The following is a 22,809-nucleotide window of genomic DNA, read 5'->3' as shown; positions in this document are numbered from 1 at the left end:
CGTTCGACAAACATTTTACATGAACTATACGCAACCATACGCAAGTCATGTTAAATATAAAATACAGTGTCCATGTAAAAAACGTGCCAATTTCTCTAGATAATCATAGATATAATAATTAAAAGTTCTGGTCATATGAACAGCTTCTAACACTTCAAGTATAAAAGTAGAACCGCGGCTACGACTGCATTCATTTAACAGTGTAACCTTGTCCGTATAAATCTAGACCGTCACGCTCTAGAATTAGATTAACTTCCGGAACGATTGAATCGTAAAACTACTTGTGGTAGATTTTAAATACTTGTATTATACATAGATGTTTGAACTGTTATTACACAAATAACTTCCTACTGAAAACTTACACAGAGATTTATGTATAAGAAAAAAACTGACCCTTTGCCGCGCAATACGGAAGTTGCACTGCACCAACTTAAAAGTCGTGTTTTTTCATTCAGTTTAAATCTGCAGAGATATTTTTCATACATCAAAGTGTTCCTTGCGATTCGGGTCTTACATTCGAAAATATTATACGTAAATATATAATATATCGTCGAAATAACAGAGAACACTTTGGTGTATGAAAAATATTTTGATGCAAATGAGTCTTCAATTCGAGTTAATTCCGTTTTTCGACATAGTCAGTTCGGATGTTATTCCTCTGGTACGGCGCTTTGTTCATGCCTTGAATTGTTTGCATCATCAGATACACGAAAACCCCAAATGAATAAGACAACCAAATTGAACTCCTTGGAATTATCTTTAGAGCGCCAACGATAAGAAATCTGCAACAAAAGAAAAAGAAAGAAAAAAAAAAAGAAAAAAGACAACAACAATCAAGTAATTATTCGACCGATAGGTCAATAACAGTGATTCTTGCGAAGGTTAATTTAAAATACTCGTGACGGAGGTTGTAAGATTTATTCACCGTAAAATCCATGCTACCCGAACAAATCACGAGCCGATATGGAACTTCGCGTTCCGTTCACCGCGTTGAAAGAGACCTTCTGCATGTGGCATGGACTATCCTGTTTCCTTTACGAAATAAAACTGGTCCACCAAGAGCCTAGATTGTGTGCGTACACTTCTTGCCGTGTGTGAGTATAACTAAGTTCACACGAAATCGGCACTCTCACACTTCGCATGTCGCGATATACCGACATACACGGGCTACAGCCGCGTTACGCCTCAAATATACCGATCAATTTATCACAAGTAAAGCAACTTGCTGAAACGAGTTTCGTAGCTGGTGCCACAACGTTGTGGCAGCAGTCGAAGTGCAGCATGATCACGTTCGCGTTAAAAGTAAGTCTTCGAGCCGTGTCGCTAATTTTTATTCAAACAACCGCGCGTTGCATACATCGCGAAAAATCTGCCTATCGCTTGATAAGTACACGAAGCCCCGAAGCGTTGCCCCGAGTTCTGTAAGGTTCCGATCTTTGCGAGGATTAGAAAGCATGTGTACCTACCTGCGTGACTCTGTCTATTTCTGACACTCCCGCGATCGCAGATCACGCCGATTATACCGTTTATACGAAGGATAAATTTTACTTGTAAGTTCGCAGTGTTCTCGTAGTACGATTTCGTCTGTCGTTAATCTCGTGAATTTTTGAGTGAAATTGATTTTCGAGGATTAAATAAACAGTGACAATCAAACCTGTGTAATTGAAAATTCCTCAAAACTGTTATACCTGCAAGCAAAATTATCCTTTCTGTATAAAGACGTGCTCTTTTTTGGTTTGTTTTCCAAATTTTTATCAACTCTTTCCGATCTGTATTGGACATAGCTCACGCTTATCAAATTTATACAGATGTATGGACAGCACTTATCTAACCATACCTTGTATAATGTTTCAGCTCAAGTAACACGGTTGCTTAAAATGATATCCGATGATCAAGAATACTTTCGTGATTGACCATAAATTGGTATTCATTTGTAACGACTTATCGCATGATGATGTAATTAAAGCAAGGGCGATACACTGAAATATAGACAAACTTATAGAATTACAAATGATTGCGTGATCTGAAAACCGCACTGTCATATCATTATATTATTATGACGTGTGAAAGTTTATTGATACACGTTACTGCCGTTGCTAATTATAACCGCACTTTCGTTATACCGCGGCACAGCTTTAATTTAGATCATTGAATATACTTTGCACGTGAATAGTTCAAATTTGGACTCGTTTTGAGTTTATCTCCAGGGATTTACCTATTATTATCTGCGGTAATATTCTCATAAGCTAGTAAGGTATAAAATCTCAGGTATTTCAATAACTTCAGAGATATCCCATTTTTTTACGATTTTTTTGTAAATTCCACGAGTACGCCTATACATGCTTCATCTACAGATTCAAATAAAATTATACAGATTGCGCTTGTAAACAAAGTGATTAAAAATGGTGGGAATTGATTTCTCGTAAAATTATTCGTACGTTCTTCAAGAAAACACGAGTTTATTACTCACAGCCTACACCATTTTACGTAGAATATTTAAAATTGGTAAAACTATGAGCTTTTGATATTTAGAAGGTTATACAAAAAATAAGCTTGACCTACAATTGCCTAATTGAGGTTCTTCCGTTTAAATTCATGGTTCCTTATCTCCTTCTATGTCAAACGGAGATCTTTTCAATCGTATTTGATTCCACATTTCAAGTAGTATTTTGCTTCGCCATTTTTTCAATCAAATCGCACGGCAAATACGGCGCATTTAGTTTATACACAAATATTATTTTCTTCTATTTGTTTTCTTATTTTCGTTCATTTCGTTTTTTTCTTCCAGCCAGTTGCATAAATAAAGAATCTGAGGGTGTCGAGGATGTATTGGACGTATAGTCAGGTAAAAAATGAGTCGAATCAAAAAGATCATAAAACGAAAGTTAAACAGGGTAACTGAAGTCGATTAAGTTGAATCTGATTGAAGAAAGTCTCTGTGATCCAGGTGAAAATATTTCAACTACGAATTATGAAGTATAAAGACTTCGTTATTAACAACAACAAAGAAATCCCATTATTCCACCATTTTTTCATAGAAAAGTCCGCATCTTTCGTCTGATTCTTTAAAAAATATCTCATTTTATTCGTAAATGAATTTTCTGTAAATTGTCCGAGACGAAGTCTTTTCCAATTTCGTCAGTTGCAAAAAGAAAAAAAGTCAACATATACAATCGTATTAATTTCCAAATTGTAAACTTGTGATTCAACTAAAAATACGTTATTGGTAACACTTTTATACAAAGTTGAATTTAAATTAGCTTCGGTGGCACTATTTAAGGCTCTGTTTCGTCATATTTTAGATCTCACAATTTTTTAACCTGACTGTACACCCTATGTATATTATTCATCGCCACGGCGATATCTTGAGATATTCTACAGACCGCGTAAGTCAATAACGGAAAAAGTAAATGAATGTTTTCGAAAGCTTTCGATTTCTGATTTGCTGTCGCTGACAAGCCCCGCTATCAAGAGATAAGAGTATCAATAACCGGATCTCTTTCTCCATCTATCAAACTGATTATTTTTCCCTCATCTTACTTGAGCAAAAACAAACGTGATGTGAAAATATTTCCCGACTGACTTAGGTCCTGACGCTTCTCCTGACAACCCTAATCGTGGACGGAGGATCCCTGACAAAGCAAGAAAGTCCCGAGGTGAAGACGTCGAGGAATATAAAACGCTCGCCGTTAGAGTTGGGGTTAGTTTCATTCGAGCTGGACCCAAGCCACGGCGGACATTTCAGAGTGATCCACAAAAGCATTCCGGTTACGTCAAAGTCCCGTACAATTTCAACAACCTCGACAGTTTCGAGCGAGAAACATCCAGCCGGGGATCACGTCCTGATTCCCGTGGATCTGGCTAACAACGAGCATCACGTGATCTTCCCCATCGTTGACAAGATCCATCAAATCGATCCGAGGGTCGTCGTTGACCACAAAGAGCTCCTGCTCGACCACGCGGCAAAAGTTGTTCTTGACCAGAAGCACCTGGTCCTCGATAGATCCTCGGAGAAAACCATCGTCCTCGCTCCCAGACCCCTCGTCTTGAGTCCTTCGGGACACCGGAACCTCATCGTCGGAGAGCCCAACTCCCACACGGTGTTCTTCGCGCACAAGCCAGTCCTGGTGGGCCGAAACGAGCACGGAACTAACGTCCTTGTTCACTCACGATCAAAAACGTTAGTCCACAAGAACATTGGCCTCGGAGGCAACAGGGCCGTCTTGCTCACCCCGAAGAACCAAATCCACGAGATAATCGTTCATAGACACGTGTCGAAGCCGGTTCCAGATCATGAAGACGAAGACCATAACGTGAACGTATTTAGGAGCCACTATGGTGGCTTTGGTGTTGGACTGAATTATGGCGGACACGGAGCAGGTCACGGCTTCCATGTGCCTGTCTTCTGAATTTTTTCCTCCTAAAGTTCAGCGTTAATACGAAAGCTACGTGCCGGGATTCCCGATGAAGTTTTCGGGAGTAAATTTACGGCTTACTCCCACACAACTTTTCTCGAAGGGTTAATTCCGAAACTACAGACGTTTGCACTGGCCGATAGTGGTCAGGAAACGATCACGCTTTGACTTTGCAGAAAAGTAGAAAATTCTCGATTTTAGTGCGGTGAGGTGAAAGCTCCTCAAAAGTTCCTCAAATACGACGCGATATTGTGTGCTTGTGTGTGAAATCAAGCTAACGAAGCTAATCAAGTTTGTCAAAACATTTCTAAGTTTTTTATACCGTGTGACATGTACTTCCTTCGTTGTACCGTACCGTGACTTTATGCGACGTACCTTGTAAATTAAAAATACTTATCGAGAACCGGATTATCCACCTTGAGCCTCAACTACTCAAAATCCTTCCACTGTTACAGCCAACGACGTAATCAACGACATCTTTCATCGTGACATTTTGACCATCTAATATTTATGTTTCCGCGAGTATGCAGTCTGCAAAATAAACACTTCCCTTTTAAGACGGTGAAAATCAACGGCGTTGACAGTCCAGTCCGCCATGTTGCACTAGGACGATGAAGTGTTTGATAAAACTGTACTGTTCTGAATGATGCCGTTTATTATTTAAGACTCTTCGTTTTTCACGTAACCTTGATCAACCTCATATAGAATAAATTGACATGAAAATTATATTGTAACTCAATCCTGAGCTTAAATGTAAATTGTTAGTCACAAATTTGGAACAAGTTCAAGGTCTTATTTGAATCAGTGTTTATCAATTTAATCTGAACTAAAGAAACTTAAATTGCAATTTAAAGTAAAATATCCAAACTCAAGTATGAGGTCCTTTCACAAGTCAGGAAAATATTTTACGAATTCAATATTTATCCGAGATTGCCGACATTCGATGAGTTTAAAGAAGTTGTTAATGAGTCGTATTTGATGTGTAACGGGAGAAATCTTGATCGCTGTATTAGGATACAGGGTGTATGATATAAAATGGAGTATTGCTGACAAAACATATAGGTATTCGTTTGCTTTCGAGATTGAATTTTCGCTTTCCACAATGTTCTTTGATGTTCGAATAAAATAATTATTGGCTGTTTATAAATCTAGGCTTGCAGTTTGTAATTTTATAATTTCTCTCTCTCTCTCTCACTCATAGATAATTTATGACATTCATTATATAATAGTTAATTTCAACTTGAACTCGACTTCCGACTGTAATGTAGAACATAAAAAAATCGCAAACTATAAAATTATATATCTGTAGATCTGGCAGTTTTTTTCATTTCCACCCACCATATTAGTTCCGCTATTTTAAATTTTCTACATTTGGTATCATCAATTCCAGGAAAACTTCTGAAAAAAAATTGACGGTAAAATCTACAATGGGTTTGGCTACGTGACCCAGGTCACGTGTCACTATGGTTAATAATCATAATATAGCCGCAAATTTTTCAATTTGCCAACAAATTTCGAAGACATGAAAGAATTTTTAGAAGCACAATTATTTCTGCCATGCACATACGCGTTTCAGTAAATAAATTTTTACACTTTAGATTGAATATTATCTGAACAATCGAAGTTTTGATATTTCTCTTATACTTACAGAAATTACCGTAATTTATACAGTAAAACAAAATGCGTTTATTACTTAGACATTTACTGTAATAAATCTGAAGTGAAAAAATATCACGTCGACTTTTTAATTCAGAGAATATGCATTGTTATAACAGTTGACATTTTGTACTACAAAATCAATCCCAGAAATAGAAAATATTAAATATTAGGTATTTAGTGGTATGAAGCAAAATACATGAACATTGGGATGGTTAAAATAAACACGACCATCTCATTTTTTACGCGCACGCCCTTTGAAAGTGTCAGAATGTAAAATGAATACCATAACCGCAAGGAGGATGTATCCAATCAATTTTTAGAGATCGTTCAATGCGTTTAAAGGTCTTTTTCAGCGGTTTTGGCTGTTTTTTCATTTGAAAAATAATGTCTTCTCTAAAGAGTTCAAATCAATGTGAACCCAAATTTCTACATGTCTTCGATTTCCCGGCTTACTCGAAAAAAATTATAATTGCGCTAAGAAACCGTCGAGTAAAGAGCAGAATACAAAATTGTGTCGAGATATGATCTTTTTTCGTACTTTTCCCGATATTTAAAAAAAATTCTCGTGACTTTCGTTTTCAACGGATTTGATTCTTTCTAGTCTAGATTTATTCGTTCAGCCGAGGCGAATCGTGGAAAAATTCCTTAAGGAACGGGATTTTTTTTACCTCCTTTTCACCACTGCCTCAATAAACACGTTTACTCGTTCTTGAAATTTCATCAATTCCAGCTTGAGTTACTAAATTCACTCTTATCGTGAAATGTCTATGCTTATTAAATAATGCATTTTTCTTGGAAAACAATCGTCTCGCGAGCTATAGTTTATACAACAAGCAGAAACTGTCCTATCGGAGAAAACTGATAACGTGACGTAAAGGTGACGTAACGAAAGTTTTTAATTAACGGAAATGGCGAAAGAATCATAAAATATTACGTCTATCACGAATTTTTTATTCCGAAAAATTTTAAATTATACCGTCACAAAATATTATGTTTATCATAAATTCTTTGTTACATCGAAATTAGCAAATGTCGATTATTCCCACAGGCAATAATTTTTTCTTCAGCAAAATGACGAAAAGCAAAAAAGTGACCACGTGAAGAGATCAAGCAGAGCTCGGTACTCTATAAATATCCTTCGGGTGTTATCAATCCAGTGAATATTTCAAAATTATCTAGCAGTGATATAGAATTTGATTTCGGCAATGCTCTTTGGCGTTATAAATTTTAGCACTTGCGACTCTCGCCCTCGGTAACGTTCAATAGCTGGTTATTAAGTGCCCGCACAATTACGCACGGGACATTAATCCCACCGTTTATCCCAGATGATAAAAAGCAGTTTATATCTTACGAAATCATTTACCGCGATATATAAATCTTGCTGCTTCGTCATAATGGCCCCATGTGTAATTAGCCGGCTGCAGCGACCTCATGCCCTACAACAACGAGATAATTAAGCTCTACGATCAGCGTTCAAGAGTTACACGCACCTGTCGTCTAAACTGCGCGGTTCTTTAATCGACCGCGATATAAATACTATCTACGCCGAGATCTCAAGATGTTTCAAGTATTGAACTGAAATCGTATGATGCAAAACAATTACACTTCCCATTTTTGATACAAGCAATTGTTTAGCAACTGGTTGATTTTCTTCAGATTCAACATCGAGATTCTTCATTTCTATTCTCAGCAGTTTAGACTTGGTTCTATTACTTTTGCAGCCTTGCAGGTGACTTGGAAAAAAATAAACAGAAAAATTTATTTCCATGCGAAATATCCTACAAAAATATACTACAATTTATTCCTGGTTTCGAAACGAGATGAAGTTGGGCGTATTTTAAATAAAATAATTCTCGCGGTATGTTGCATTATAAAAAATTTAGAACGAAATTGGAAAGGTAAAGTCAGAAGACTGTAGCTTGAAAGAGCGCAGAATTCTCTGTACATATCTCTTCAACTTCCTGGCTATAATTGAACAATTAGCGACAGAAAACGTCGAGTAGGTACTTATCACTCGCTTCAAGACTCGCTCCATACAGTCACTTGTAGATAATTGTTGCGAAGTACGTTTATTACCGTAATTCCATACTATTCTTCGTTGAAATGTTACTTATATCTCGTAGAGATTAATATCTCGCTCAATTTCTTCTATCGTTTTTGTTCATTTTAGTCTGAAAAATACATACGAAATATTTCATGTATTTTTCGTTGTATACAACTATGGTACAAACTTGAAATCTAACTTGTATACAACCGAAATTTTGCAATCGAAAAAGTGTAAAGAAGCGAATAATCGCGAAGATGAAATGATATGAACGATTTTGTCTCAGTGAAATTTCATGAAGCGAGTGCGTTTATGCTAAAACTACTGTCAATCTTGCAGTTTTCGTAATTTTCAAAATTTGATCAAGTTTTCATACTCCTGCTTGAGATATACGTTACGTGTTTCAATGCTATCAATAAATAATTGACTGCAGAGACTGTATACCCAACATGGTTGAACTGTATGTTTAAACAGAATATAATAAATTCATTTAGACTAGAGAATGTTCAAGCGCTTGAATTAAATTTTCAATCCTTAAGGAAACCCGACTCTCCTGCAGAATGAACATCTGAAAATGAATGAGAATTTCGTTCAGTAGCTGAGCAAAGTCACGAACTTTTTCCTCATTCGTGAATCTTATGAATTCATAGAAGATTTATCGCGTCATCTTTGCAAAAGGTAAACAATTATTCGATGGGGACGATTAGGAACTTGGTTGAGCGAAGCCGTATTTTTTCGGCGTTTCTGCAATCGAAAACCAACGCCGTTACGAACAGTGAAAGTCGTTTGAATCACGATTGAAATTTGAGATCCGGATTACCTATCGCCTCGCATCCGCAACTGCAACTATGCATACGTAATACGTATACTCGCCTATATACGTATCCACAATCGTGTACAAAGATACGAACATGCGTAACGCCTCTATCTTGTAAGTAACTGTCAGACTATATCTTGCACGTTTCCACCTTCATCGTTTACGCTATTAACTATATCCCTCTTATTATCATTATCGTCATTACTTTTACCGCTGTATAGTTATAGGGTGCACATTACGCGGGATCTTTGACATGGCGGCATAAACTCAGCCCTAAGGCTAATGCACCGTGCACGAAATGTCATTTTGTCGAACGCCCTGCAAAGTACGTCTGTAGAAATATTTCAGAGAGGTGGAACACGCGGATGAATTGCAGCAACAGCACTTTGTCCGTTGGTGGCGATCGGAACTTACAATTAAGATTTTTGAAGCTCGTGCCTCGAAAAACATCGAATACATCGATTTGGGCATACGATCAAGATATTTCGAGAACTCGCGATTCGAGTAAAATTATCGTTTATGTGTACAACAGTGATCTGCAAAATCGTAGCGCTAATCTGAAATGGTGAAAAATGCTTGTAGAGAGGAATGAAAACAGTTACCAAACTTCCAGAAAATTCTTAGCACTCCTTCGTCCGGCGAAACATTTTCTTGAAAGAATTGCAAAAAAAAAAAAAAACCGAGCATATGCAATCGTAGTTTGTTAATCATACGAAAAATATCCTCGTCGGCGAATGTCAGGAAAAAGAATATCCCGTCATCAGGAAAGCGGCAATCGGTACATTAAATTGACAAAATCTTTTTCATAACCTTCGGACGAATAGGGCAAAAATCTGTTAATTCATCGCATTCAAATCATTTGGATCAAGTTGATTATCCACAATATCAGGAATTGCAGTTTTCGATGCACGCTCTGTTTTTTACAAGAAAAAAAAATTACTCAACTTATCGTGCGAACTTGACCAAAAAGAACGGTCGCATAGACGTTGAAAGTGACAAATATAATCGAGTCAATTTCCCAATGCATATACGTATAACCCTAATTGCTCCGAATGGTCATCAATTTGCCTCAACCTAATTTTCGTCTTAAATGAGATTTTAGTAACCTACAGGTTGCAAAACTCCATTCGGTAGGTACAGTTTAATGAAGATGCTTCACCGGTCTCGTGAAATTTTCAATTTCCATCTCATCTCACTCAATGCGTGGTAATTGAGGTACTCGTGGCTAATTAGTAGTGATTTACCCAATATGCCACTATATTATTGCCATAGATACAACACTCTGCACGAGCCTTGGCGAAAAGTTGAACATGTTCTTCCAGAATCTCCAATGCTGTGGATAGGAATGGTACCACCTGGCACAATCCTATAGAAAAACATCCATTTTACTTATTGTTAGGTACACATTTTTTTTCTCGTCAAACGTAACGGAAATTGTTAACTGAAGGTGCGGATGTAAAAGACCACAATTAGCGAACAAACGCGTTAAATTTCTCTTGAATAGAATAATGCAGTAAGCTTCAATGCTCGTGATGGCATACAGATGGTAAACTTCCATGTGATTCCCAACGTTTTTAATTTTTGGGCTTCTTCATTACTGTTTCCTCATCAACAATATTGCAGAAAGTTGATTCGTTGAGTTGGGTCGATTTTAATGGAGACTCCAAACTTCGTGCTTGCAGTACAAGAAAGCTCATTAAAACACCCTAGTACTTGAAAGTGCTCAAATTTGTACACGGTGCATGTGCATTCGCTTTTCAATCGGAAAATCAAAAATAACAAAATTTGAAACTATACGTTTCAACCTGACCAAATTGCAACAGAAACTAATCTTCTCGGGCTTACAAACCACACGTGCAATATACCGATGTGACTAACGACAAGCTGTTCCTGTAATACTTGATCAACATTTTAAGAACCTTAGCAAACAATTGATACTAAGAGTAACCGATTTGCGATATCTTCCGACCTTTGGTTAGCAATAAACTGAAACAATCGTCATTTACAATATTTAGAGGAAAAATAATTGCCAAGAAATGTCAAGATCCGTATAATGTGACACGATGAGGAAACTGGGAACCGCTCAAACGACCCATTTGCTGGAAGCGCGATGTCTAGAGAATACGATTGGAGTGCACATGCATGTAATCCATATACCCACATACGTGTCGACCAATGGGAACAAAGAATTTTCGTGAGAAGTCCGGAGAGAAAAATCTCTTTAGAAAGGCGTGCACCGCACTCCGACTAGTCTTGTAGACGCTCCGTTACAGACGTTCCATTATACAAGTCATACTCGCGTGCATTTGTAGGCGTGAAGCTCTGTCTGTCACACCGACGTATCCACCTTGTGCCCCCGAGAACCTAGGATACCCGGGAAAATACCGAAATGTGTCGCATACACATGCTCGCAAAGACACACCGAGTCGCCTCTAAAGACAGGCCACACCTACCCGCGATAGACGAGGTATACGTTCCGCCGGTATATATAAGGGGTGGATCACCGTATTCTACATCAGTTCAACCGCAACCATCCACCAACCGACATCTGCAAAAACCAAAATGAACGCCTTAGTGAGTATATTACAGTCTTGTTTCAGTTGAATCAATTCAAACTTATGATCGAGCCACGTCTTGGTTTCAAATTATGAATTAATTCGCGATTGAACTAATGCCAATTGAATGTACTACTACGCTGAAGATAATTGCAGAGGTCAAATTTCTCAAAAGTTGGTGTTACGCTATTTGAGGAAATGCAAAGTTAGACTTTTTTTTTACATCCCAGAGTTCCAGAAATTTACTCCATTTCAACGCATTTCGTCGTTTCATCCATAAAAATGAACGTCCGTGTTGAAATGAACGGTATCGAGTATACTTGAATTTGTGTTTTTAAGTTTTAACCGAAAAGTGTGTTCTCTAAGTTAACCTCACGACAACTATACACAAAACAATAGAGACATTTCGAAGACGTTCGTCGAAGAAAAATATATTGATATGAGAACTATAAATACAACCATAAAATATGGTCTGGTTGAATTAGCCGGATACCCAATACGAGTATAAAACACAATAAGTACCATACAGTAAGTAATCACTCTTGTAATCTGGGGTACATACGTTATGTAATCTAACGTAATTTCACGTATTCTCTGTAACGACTTGTAATCGTTTGTAATCTTTGCAATCTCTTTGTATTCATCGTCTTATCTTTATAATCCCTTGTAATTCTTGTAATCTCTTTGCAATCCGTGTAATCTTCGTGTAATATTTGCAGTCTTACGGTAATCCTTGTAATATTAGAAATCGCGTGTGATCCATGCAATCGTAGTTGGCGTACGCCTCCCTTACATAATAATTAATCCCTTGGTATACGTTGATACCATACGGTCACAGACTGAAACATTTTTTTTTTATCATCCCGGCAGACTTTCGTGGCAATCGTAGCCCTTGCTTCGGCCGTTTGTGGCGAGGACTCTAAAGCTCCAAAGAAACAGGATAAGCGAGGAGTTCTTGGGCTGGGATACGGAGGATACGGTGGCCACGGACTTCACGGAGGCTTGGCTCTGGGTGGTTACGGTTACAGTGGTGAGAACACCGATTAGTATACCCGAGCAATTGACAAGTTCGTAAATAACAGTGACCAAGTTTTTTGCGCTCTCAAAAGCTATCGAATTTTCTGATGGCTTTCCGTAAACTTTTGTGATTGTTACAAGAAACGCCGAGAAACTATAGTTGTACGGAAAGTTCCGGTCTATTTGCACAAAAGCTAAAGTATTTTTGATAATTTCCCAGTTTCGCACGTTTTTATTATCACTAAAATTGTCTCAATTGGAGATAAAGTTCATCCCACAGGAATATATAACAATTTAGTGCAATTCTAATTAAATTAATCTGTCCATTAAGTACACAGCTGTAACACCTACTAACATTAAATTATTGTAGCAGTCACACAAGAAATATTGTACGAATGATCCCATATTAAAACATAGTTACACATACCGCATTTTCCGATAATAATTCCAAAATTCGTTCTCGCATAAGGTGCTGCACCCGAAACTCCATTCGTCGTTAATGATATACAATAGAAATAGTCGCGGACCATGTAGTAACCGCAAACTGGAAATTCTTCTTAAATCACCGATTAAAATTATCGTTACATAAGTAAAAAAAAAAGGAACGTCTAATATCATAAATTTTCTTGTATTCTGTTACTTGCTCGACGGTATTTTTCAAGTTGGCGTGACCAAATAAACATCACACATAACCTGATGAAAGTGAACTTTCAGGTCTTGGACACGGATACGTAGCGGCCCCGACCTACACAGTGGATCACACGATAGCCGCACCCGTCGCCGTGTCTCACGGTGCTCACAGCATCTCTAGTGGACCAATCCTGTCAGCCCCGATCCGGGTCGGATACGAGCACGGTCTGGGATATTCGGGACATAATTTAGGATATTCGGGACATGGTCTAGGATATTCAGGATTCGGTCTGGGACACGGGCTAGCTTACGGTCACGGGTGGTAATGCAGATCCAAGGCAAACGGTTGGCAGAAAGTGCGCGAATCTATTTGTAAATCGGTTTGTTTTTATTCTTTTTTACTAACGTAGATTTACCATTAACCCGCACTTGGAACAAGTGACCATTTTTATTACCTTATGATGTGCGTATGTTCAATAAAAATCCACGTGGAATAACACCAAAGAGTTTGACGAAATTTTCTATCTCCACATCATCGTGTCTTACGTGTATTTATTTTATGATCCGTGTCGTCGCTGGTTTCTGATATGGATATCAGATACATTGCTATATGAATCCAGGATTTTTATGTACTTCGTACGTGTTATGCCAGTTTCGTGATATTTAATGTTATTCTCAATTTATCCGCAATTTAAATTCCCAATATTTCGAAACTTTGCACAGAATGATAGCGAGTCACGGTAAAATGCTCAACAGACTGGGGATACATCGTTCCAATACGTTCACTCCTGCATAATATTGTACGTCATACACACGCAATTCGAACTACACATAAGTCGAATCACAATGTATCGTTCTATACGGTTCAGTCCTAAGAGGTGCAAATCTGCACGACTCACAGAGAACGTCACTTTAATGTCCCCCTCTGCTTTCGTTGCAATTCATATATGTCGTATAAAATTGAAAACTAAAAGACACGTCTTGTTTTTTAGCGGAAAAACGATTTCAAGGGGGGGAATAGAAGCGCCTTGATGTATTTGAATGAAACCAACGTTGAAACGTTTCGTTCATCGATAGAAACATATTAGCGCTAATTTCATTCAAATACATGCAATCACCCCCTTGGGTGCCCATCTTTGGGGGTCCTTTTCACCTTTTTAAATAGTTTTTCGTCGATGGCAAATAATACGTGTTCTTCAGTTTTCAATCTTCTACAACATGCATGAGCTGCAACGAATTCGGAGGGGGACACCAAACCAGTGTTCTTTGTCCGGTTTATTGATAGTAGACAAATGGAAGCATCTACTCAAACCATAATGTTCCAAGAAAGGTCAAAGTCCCAAGCCATCCGTAACTTGGACTATAGTTTTTTAAATAAATCGAAAATGAATTTGCAAATTCATTTTTTTTCCCAATTCCATGATTTATTAAAGTGTGACTTTACGATAACGGCGGTTGTTGTGCCAACTAAAAAATTACTTTCACCAGTCGAATACCGAAAATTTGCGATTGTTTTATTGTTAATCGCGTCGTTATCGGCTCGCACGTTTCCCGTAATTTCACTCATCTACTTGATTAGTTTATTTCTAAAGTGAACTCTATCACTAAAAAGCAGGTTTCTGAAAGCATCCAGATTAGTTTCCTTTCCCCGTAACAACGAATGCCGCATCATTTCGCATTTCTACATTTCGTAAATGATCTAGAGCGTAAAGGAAAACTAATTTCGCATGCCCGATTAAAAGTAATTTGAAAAACTGTAATGAAGGTGATGATGAATCATTGATCGTTGAGTAACCATATAGTGTATTCTACAAAAAGCCAGCCTCACGGGAGTCGGCATTACAAAAAAATAGAATGTTAAGCTAGCGGCATTTCAAAGAATGGCCACTAAGTATGCATTTCGCAATATCAGCATACACTGTACACGAAGATGGAAACTGCGTTACCGACAGAACCACTTACCAACGTATTTCCTTACCAGCAAATAGACTAGCACTTCACTGCATTTCACTCTGATACGTCGAACAAAGGTAATTCCAGTTGATCCATAAGAAACGTCATCATCCTCAAAAGCGAGGCAGAAATATGACCGTTACATCCAGATGACTCTGCAGTAGTTGTCATCATCGGATTCTGAGCAGAAGACAAGTGCGGGTCTGTTGCCGACGACAAGTGGAAATCAGTTAAATATTAGGGAAATATAATAGAATTTTATAATAATGAACTTTCTTACTAGAAATATAACCTCTCTGGCGCAGGCCTGTTGCACCAGCACGTTGCGAGGTAAGATAAATCGGTCAAATTATTGCGAATAACCAATGCATTCGAGACAGAGAGAAACCTTTCGAAACATAACCTTAAATCGATCAGCAAATGGCGGATTTTTTTAAATAGTTCCAAACACCGTCAGTTTTTTCTCACTCTCCAAGGCTCGTTGTCATTAAGCAATTTGAATTCGTCAGTCGACCGAAATCATGGAAAGGAAACGGAGAAAGATTAATTTTTTTGGTGTATTCATTTTTACTGGATTAGAGAATTCATTCAGAGAATGTCACATTCATATAATTTAAACATAAGAGCAGTGGAAATACAATTCCACTTGGTATTAGATATTCATAAAACCACGAATCATGCACAAAAAGCTAGGTACAAATTTTTTTTTTAACAAAATGTAAACAACGTTTAGTGATATTTCATTCTACGTATCTCACCTGAATCAAAAATGTATTCTTTATAAATTCTCTCAGATATAAATTAACAAAATTTGTTAATTTTTTACGACCACTCCGTTTATTTTTAAATAATTTATACAACCATTTCATGTGCAAAAGAGTTCCTTTCGTGATAACCTCCCCAACAACTGGGCTGTTCAATAGTTTGAATTCCGAATATTTAGTCAAAAACAATTCCTTCAATCTGTAGAGAATCAACGCCTTTATAATGAATTGAGAGGATTATTTTTCACATGCAGTACCACAGGGAAACTTTTTTTTACATGTCGGTATCGTTAAATATTCGGTTTTTCCAGATTCCACCGACATTACTTTTGATTCAAAGACAGTAACATTAAAGTCAATATTGACAACAGGAAAATGTGATCCAATAAATTTGTAAAAAATAATTTGCCCGATAAAATAATAAGGCACCATAAATCGAAATAGAACAAATCTTCTGAATTTTTTACTACTTTAAAGCAATTGGAATGAAAAATCGATATCTAAGCTCTTGTTTATAATTTTAGTACTTACGTTTCTTGAATTCACAACTTTGAATTATTCTCGTGATCGAATTAACAGAAAGGTGTTGAATGTTGCAATTTAAAATTGTATCAGAACCAACGTTATAGAATGTTGTATGAAGTATAATTTTTTTGACACTCAATTAACATTTTTCTGCAACGAAGTAATTATAATTACGAGTTTTCATCTCGAAAATATTCCCCGAACACTGAATTATACAAGTAATTCAAAATGTAAACGGAAAAGACCGAATTACACGTTTAGCCCTCAAACCGGCGTGGAAATTATTGCGAAGATAATCGAAACGTCGAAATCATTTTTCACCACATTTGGGTTTGTTTAACCGTCGGAAAAACTTGAGTTCTTTCAACAGAAGAAGAATAGATTATAGAATCTACCGTAGTACCCGTAAGATTCAGGACTTCGGAGAAGAGGTAGAAAAGGCAATCGAGGTATAACTCAAACTACCTTCGGGTACAGAACGTCGTATAGGAAACAGTGAAGAATGGAACGGTGACCCAGTTATCGGCAGTTCAATTGAGCGATTCATTCTCTGCACCCTTATATATTATATACATATATAAAAGAGCCGGGAAAGTTTTATCGTCATATTTTCGTTTCCCACATCATCGTCTAAACAAACCTTTATGATGGAATAAGACATCTCAAGTTTCTGTTTTGTGTAGGTATTATATATTCGTTTGCATGTGTATAAAAAGAGATACGCATCTTTGTACGTTCGCGAAAAGGGTATAAAGAATCGCTCGGCCAGTGGCTACTATAGTCGCTTTTCTAGCCAAATCTCCGTCTCCCATTTCTCTGATTCTCTCTCTCTCTCTTTCTCTATCACTTTCTCTCTCCGTTACTCGTGAATCGTCATTCTTTGCCGAAATGCGGGTGGCTAGCAAAAATGCACGCTCCGCTCTTTATTTCGGTCAGCTTACCTCTTTGATCCCTAAGGAAAAATCCAGAAAATGCAAAAAGAAAGAGGAGAAGGAGAAGAGGAAAAAAGGGTACAGTGCATAATGGGGAACAGACGGGTAAAATCGCTCTGACAAAATCGGTGGGAATTGAAGGGGGTGACATGTCCATTTGCGGTTGACCAGTTGTCAGTTGTCCGGCGAATACAGTCCCTGACAAAATTCATGCTTTTGCCAATTTTCACACCCGTGCACTCGAATTACCACGTCGCAAACTTTCTCTGATTACTCAAGAACGAGGAACATTAGAGCATCGCGCATCGGTGTGGACGCGGAGAAAAACCAAGCATTTATTTTTGTCACAAATTTTTTTAGAGTCAACAGTTGGTAAGATTATTGCAACAACGCAGGTTTTGGAAAAATGGTGATTTTTCAACTTCGGGATTGTCTCGAATTCGGTAAACTATAATAAACCAAAACGTCACTAACTCATATTTTGAATAGTTAACTTCTTGAAAATTATTTTAATATTGTAAAATACCGATTTTTCCAATCCCAAAACTTGGAACGATCCATTCGGTTTGGTCAATTAACAAACTGTATAAGTAATGCCCAATCGAATCGAATTATTATAACAGAGTTGTTTTTTCAGTACTTCGATATGAAACTGAAGTTGTTAATGTAACATTTAAAAAAGAACGTAGCTTCTGTTTCTGCCATTGTAGGACAGAAGGTGAAGGAAAAACCGCCTTTTAGCTTCTAGAAAACCAGGCAACATTGGAGAATTTTTTTTCTCGAATTATTTATGGCCACTCTAAAAGAAAATGATCATATTTGACCAAACACCAATTTTTTTATACTTTCCATTTAACCCATAATGGTTCCTTTAACCCCTACAAAAGGTGAGCAGTGAAGAATACCTTTGCCGTGATTGCGTAAAAAGATCTTAACTCTAAACAGTAAACTGCCTCATAATCAGTAAAACTGAAAGTGATCACGTACTTCGAGTCTTCCATTAACAAGCTGACACACATAACGAACGATGACTCGGAAAAGTTGAACACTGATCTAAATGCCTACACCTAATACAATAAATACGTACCAACTGCCTCTCAAAACGTAACATGCCTAATCATGTCTGTTGAATTTCGTAACCCTAATGAATGAATGGAAACATTTGCATCTAAACGTCGTAATTTCTTCAAGTCGATACATTCGAGTATAAAGAAAACAAAACTTTATTCGTGTCAACGTCGCGTGTAACTCACCTGTTAGTTAATCAAAAACCGATTGTGCGTCTTATCTATTTGATCTCTGCACATTTCCAGTAGTGTGAGGTACCCATGAGCAACAAAAGCGCAACCGTGCCAGCAATTTTCACCGAGCAATGCAATCTTGCGCGTGCATCTAGGAAAGGGGTGGGTCACCTTCTTTGTATTCGTGTAGATAGATTTTCGTGGGAGGCAAAAGGCCCGCAAAATTCACTGTTGTATCCCAGGTTAGACACGACTGGACTAAACTGGACCGTTTTCATCTCTTGACTAAGCCGAGCCTGAGGTAGGTTGGATTAGCCACACAGGACTTGGACATCTGTCGTAGTGACCGACTGTGGTCAGCAGATCTCAAAATGAACAACAGCTTCCTTACAGTCCGTGCAAAAAGTGTCCTGCAAAAATTTATGCAATTTATTTTTAATCCGCGTATTGTATGGTTCGCGATCATCTTCGACGATATAATTTTTTTTACCAAACGTACAACTGTTTCCAATAGACTTGAATGAGGATTAGATTTACGTAAGTCTGCAGTGAATTCTACGTACGCACGGCTATCGAAAAATTCATTTGAAAAATATTTCATTTGCTGTCTGTAAATGCATTTTATCAAAAATTTTTCAACGTTTGTCTGAAACCATTTTTATATTTGGTATAAGTTCAGATATTTATTCCGATGAAGATCTATTGCAGTATAAATATTTTTGAACATGCAAAACACACCATGTCGAAATCTGCAATCACATGTGCAATTTATTTATTTTGTTTTCTTTTCTACTCTACATTTGTTAATCATCAAAGTATCGGTCGTCTTACCTTGTGTAACCAGTTCGCGGGCACATTAATCTCCATAACGAAACCTTATTTCAAATATAATGCCTGTACTATCTTTAAACGTACAAAATGAACAGAAAATTATAACGTTGCTTAGGGAAATCATTAAAAATTACAAAGCGTTACGGAGGAAATACTTCAGTCATCGTACAAGTTCGCCGCAATTTTTTTTTTTTTTCTTTTTTTTTTCTTTAAGAAAAGAATTTGTTTCTATACTGTTTATCTTTTTAATGTATTTTTTCACCTTACTATTCTTCTCTTGTAAAGATGGGCACAATTCACCGGAAACGAATGAAAAGAAAAGCACGAAACCGCTATCGTGAATTTCCTTTTTATTTTCTTCTCGGAAGTTTGAAGAAAAATTCTTCATCATCTGTTTAGCGAAGGATTGCAGCGGTGCGGTTTATTATTGATGATTGTCGAGAAAAACTATTAACTCGTCTGTGTAGCGAGAAAAAGAGAGAGCGAAAGAGAGAAAGAGAGAGAGAGAGAGGGCAGTGGTTACCGGTTAGTCGGGTACGCTTATGCAAAATCCTCTTGAAACGAAATCGACAAAGAGTTGCCCATTTTCGAGGTAAAGATTCTCGCCCCGTAAGCCGAGTGTAAAACGAACTTTGCAGTCCTTCTTCACTGGACAACAATTTCAGCTTAATAAGCTTATGCACGGTTGGTCGTAAAAGGATAGCGCTGCAACCCTGCGCATGCAACTGCGGGCACGGATGTCAAACGCTCGTCATATCTGACATTTTTGGGTTTGAAGTTCCACCGCAAAGTTTGTGCCAACGACTCTCACTTGGCCGTTTCGTTAGGCAAGTGAGAAGTGAGTAAAATACGGGAGAGCAAATTTTGAAATTGTTGAATAAGCAGTACCAAATAACAGTGATTCTACGCTGAAATTTGTCATCTGTGTGTTTTACACGCTGCAAAGTTTATCGCTAACCCCTAAATCAAATGGACAAGCTTTAAATAGAACTCGCAGATCAAGATCATAAAAGTGGTTTTTTTCTTTTTTTTTTTTTTCTTATAACCAAGATCATAATTGTTCGTCACACAATGACGATTAGCAAGAAAGTAGCGTACTCTCAAGATCGTTGTGTTTCCGGTGGAGTACGTTAGTTACGTGGACATTTCGTGAAGTTTAATATCGTTTGTTAGAAGACGAATAAATAATGATTGAAAGTCCGAAAAGTGAGCTCTGCTCCGCTACTATACCTTGTGAAGTGACATTGGACTCGAACCTTGCAATGGTCCCGTTACGCGAGCGTGTTTCTTAACTTGAAAACTTTTGCACAACCATTGCTAGACGTATAGGATATCCATGCATTGGATAATGTGTGCGTGTAATTAGAAAATGAAATTTAAACTTCGCCATAAATTTTCCGTGTATAATATCCTCTGACGATGTTCTCTCTCTCTCTCTCTTACCCCGAGGGGTGATTTCCTAAATTCGAGAATACCAGACTATAACTGCAAAGGGAACTCGTAATATCAATTAACCGTTGTTGAGTAATATTTAGGTCATTGCAGTGACAAAGTGAAATGGCCTCGCATCGTTGTACCGATACGACGAAAATCGCTTTCTACCATCGTACGCGTTATCACGCGTATTTCACTTGTTGCGAGGAAACGCGTATTTCATCGATTCGTAATTGAGAATGTCAGAATGACACACACGTACGTATTCGTAGAAAGAATTTGTGAACTCTTGAGTATTCCGTGGAATCCAGTTATGGCAAACAAATTCGTCAACAAGCCATTTGAAATTACAAATTTTGTGACTTGTCGAATGCAGTCAAATATTTTACCCTAGGTCTTGACATCGTCAGAACTAAGACCGGACTTTGGAAAATGCACTTGACCGGTCCGATAATCAAGAAGAGGCCAAATAAGAACCCGTTAGATGGAAGGCCGTTCGCCAAAGGAGTTGTACTCAAGACTCTTATAAAGAAACCGAAAAAACCAAACTCGGCTAACCGGAAATGCGTATTGGTCAGACTGTCGAATGGGAAGGAAATGACCGCCTACGTCCCAGGTACGAAAATTACAAATAAGTAAATTGAAAATTCTCGCTGCATTCGAATCGTTCTCAATAATTCAACGTTGCTCACAATTCAAATTTACCGCATACGATGTAAACGCGGCGACTAAAGTCACTCGCGTTGATTAGTTTGCTTCTGGTAATCGGTTGGATTTTGCATAGATTTTCGAAGAGATTTTTCCCGCGTTCTTGTATTGTTTTTATCGGTAAAAAATTTACATCGGCTAGGAACTTTTTTCTCCAACAAAAGCGCAAATATCAGAGAAGCATTGTCTGAAAAAAATGATTGTATTGCAAAAAGTTGACTCTTCCATTTTCGATTTGAAAATTATTTTTTCAAAGTTTCATTCGGGTTATATCGCAGTTTAATAATAACTTTTTTGCCCGTTATTGGATTGGGATTTTACGGTCCATTTTGCCGGTGTAAAATCCTGTCTTACACAGCGGTATGTTCAAAGTGAAAAAGGATTTAAATTCCCCGAATCGTTATCTCTCGCAGTCATAGTTGAGGTCAGGTTGGTTCTGAGAATTGTCAGTTCGATTTATCGCCAGGAAGCAGCGCAGCGATCGTATTTCAGAGTGACTTATTTGCTCATTTTCTAGCATCGACTGATAGTGATATTTAACAGATTTGTAAATGACGTGATCGAATTCAATTAATTAATTAATTTTTTTTTTTTTTTCTGTTAAAAACCTTTTTGTGATGAAACAAAAAATTAGTAATATCATTACTTTCAATAAATATCAATAAACTTAGTTTTTAACAATAAAGTATCGTTGTTCTTTAGGCGGGGTTTCGCCCCTGGACCCCTTCTGCGCCCGTGTACGCGACCTTATTTTTCCTGTCTTTTTTGAAATTTTTTTTACACAGTTCTCCAATTTTACGGCTAGTAGAGGAAAAAATGTTGTTATATCACGAGCGAAAGGATTTACACCGTCGTGCGACGGATCGCTCTCGGGGTGTAAAACCGTGTTTTACGCTCTATATATGAAAGCTACCATTCTTGGGGTGTAAATAAACCTCCAGAACGTAATATGAAGTATGATTAACTAATGAGACGAATCGGTCTTGCACAGGAATTGGCCACAATCTTCAAGAACACAACATAGTCCTCGTCAGAGTTGGAAGATGTCAAGACGTGCCTGGAGTCAAGATAAAATGTGTCCGAGGAGCGTACGATCTGCCCCACGTCGTTAAGCCGTCGCCCTAAATGCATGCGTGGAAAATTACTTTTTCATAGTTTATAGTACACGTTGCGCCAATAAAACCATAATGTTCGTTCATAACCAAATGTCAGTTTTTACTTTTATCCGCTCCTCAGTCACCCTAAACTATACTCGTTATTAAATTTCTCATTGCTCTTCAACAT

At 37.6% G+C, this 22,809-nt stretch overlaps 3 protein-coding genes across 7 annotated transcripts; all 3 read left to right on the top strand.

Moving 5' to 3' along the window:
• Nucleotides 1-1,152: 1,152 nt before the first annotated feature.
• Nucleotides 1,153-5,987, top strand: LOC124216782 (uncharacterized). 5 transcript variants are annotated; one of them, XM_046621723.2, is made up of 3 exons: nt 1,153-1,302; nt 2,789-2,845; nt 3,588-5,987. In XM_046621723.2, exons 2-3 carry the CDS (start codon nt 2,825-2,827, stop codon nt 4,407-4,409), a joined length of 843 nt encoding a protein of 280 aa, XP_046477679.1. In that variant the 5' UTR covers nt 1,153-1,302; nt 2,789-2,824; the 3' UTR covers nt 4,410-5,987. The 5 variants fall into 5 exon arrangements, with proteins under 5 accessions (XP_046477679.1, XP_046477677.2, XP_046477680.1 ...); XM_046621724.2 differs by lacking the exon at nt 1,153-1,302 and adding an exon at nt 1,324-1,550; XM_069135426.1 differs by lacking the exon at nt 1,153-1,302 and adding an exon at nt 1,702-1,734.
• Nucleotides 5,988-11,408: 5,421 nt separating this feature from the next.
• Nucleotides 11,409-13,652, top strand: LOC124216783 (cuticle protein 65-like). Its single transcript, XM_046621725.2, has 3 exons — nt 11,409-11,509; nt 12,361-12,520; nt 13,222-13,652. The coding sequence occupies exons 1-3, from the start codon at nt 11,498-11,500 to the stop codon at nt 13,461-13,463; spliced, it is 414 nt and encodes a 137-aa protein (XP_046477681.1). The 5' UTR covers nt 11,409-11,497; the 3' UTR covers nt 13,464-13,652.
• Nucleotides 13,653-15,254: 1,602 nt separating this feature from the next.
• Nucleotides 15,255-22,725, top strand: tko (technical knockout). Its single transcript, XM_046621671.2, has 3 exons — nt 15,255-15,420; nt 21,212-21,433; nt 22,517-22,725. Exons 1-3 carry the CDS (start codon nt 15,357-15,359, stop codon nt 22,648-22,650), a joined length of 420 nt encoding a protein of 139 aa, XP_046477627.1. The 5' UTR covers nt 15,255-15,356; the 3' UTR covers nt 22,651-22,725.
• The last annotated feature ends 84 nt before the right edge of the window (nt 22,726-22,809 follow it).

Source organism: Neodiprion pinetum, chromosome 4 (assembly GCF_021155775.2).
Source record: "Neodiprion pinetum isolate iyNeoPine1 chromosome 4, iyNeoPine1.2, whole genome shotgun sequence".
Taxonomy (NCBI): Eukaryota; Metazoa; Arthropoda; class Insecta; order Hymenoptera; family Diprionidae; genus Neodiprion; species Neodiprion pinetum.
This window is presented reverse-complemented; position numbering and strand designations above follow the sequence as displayed.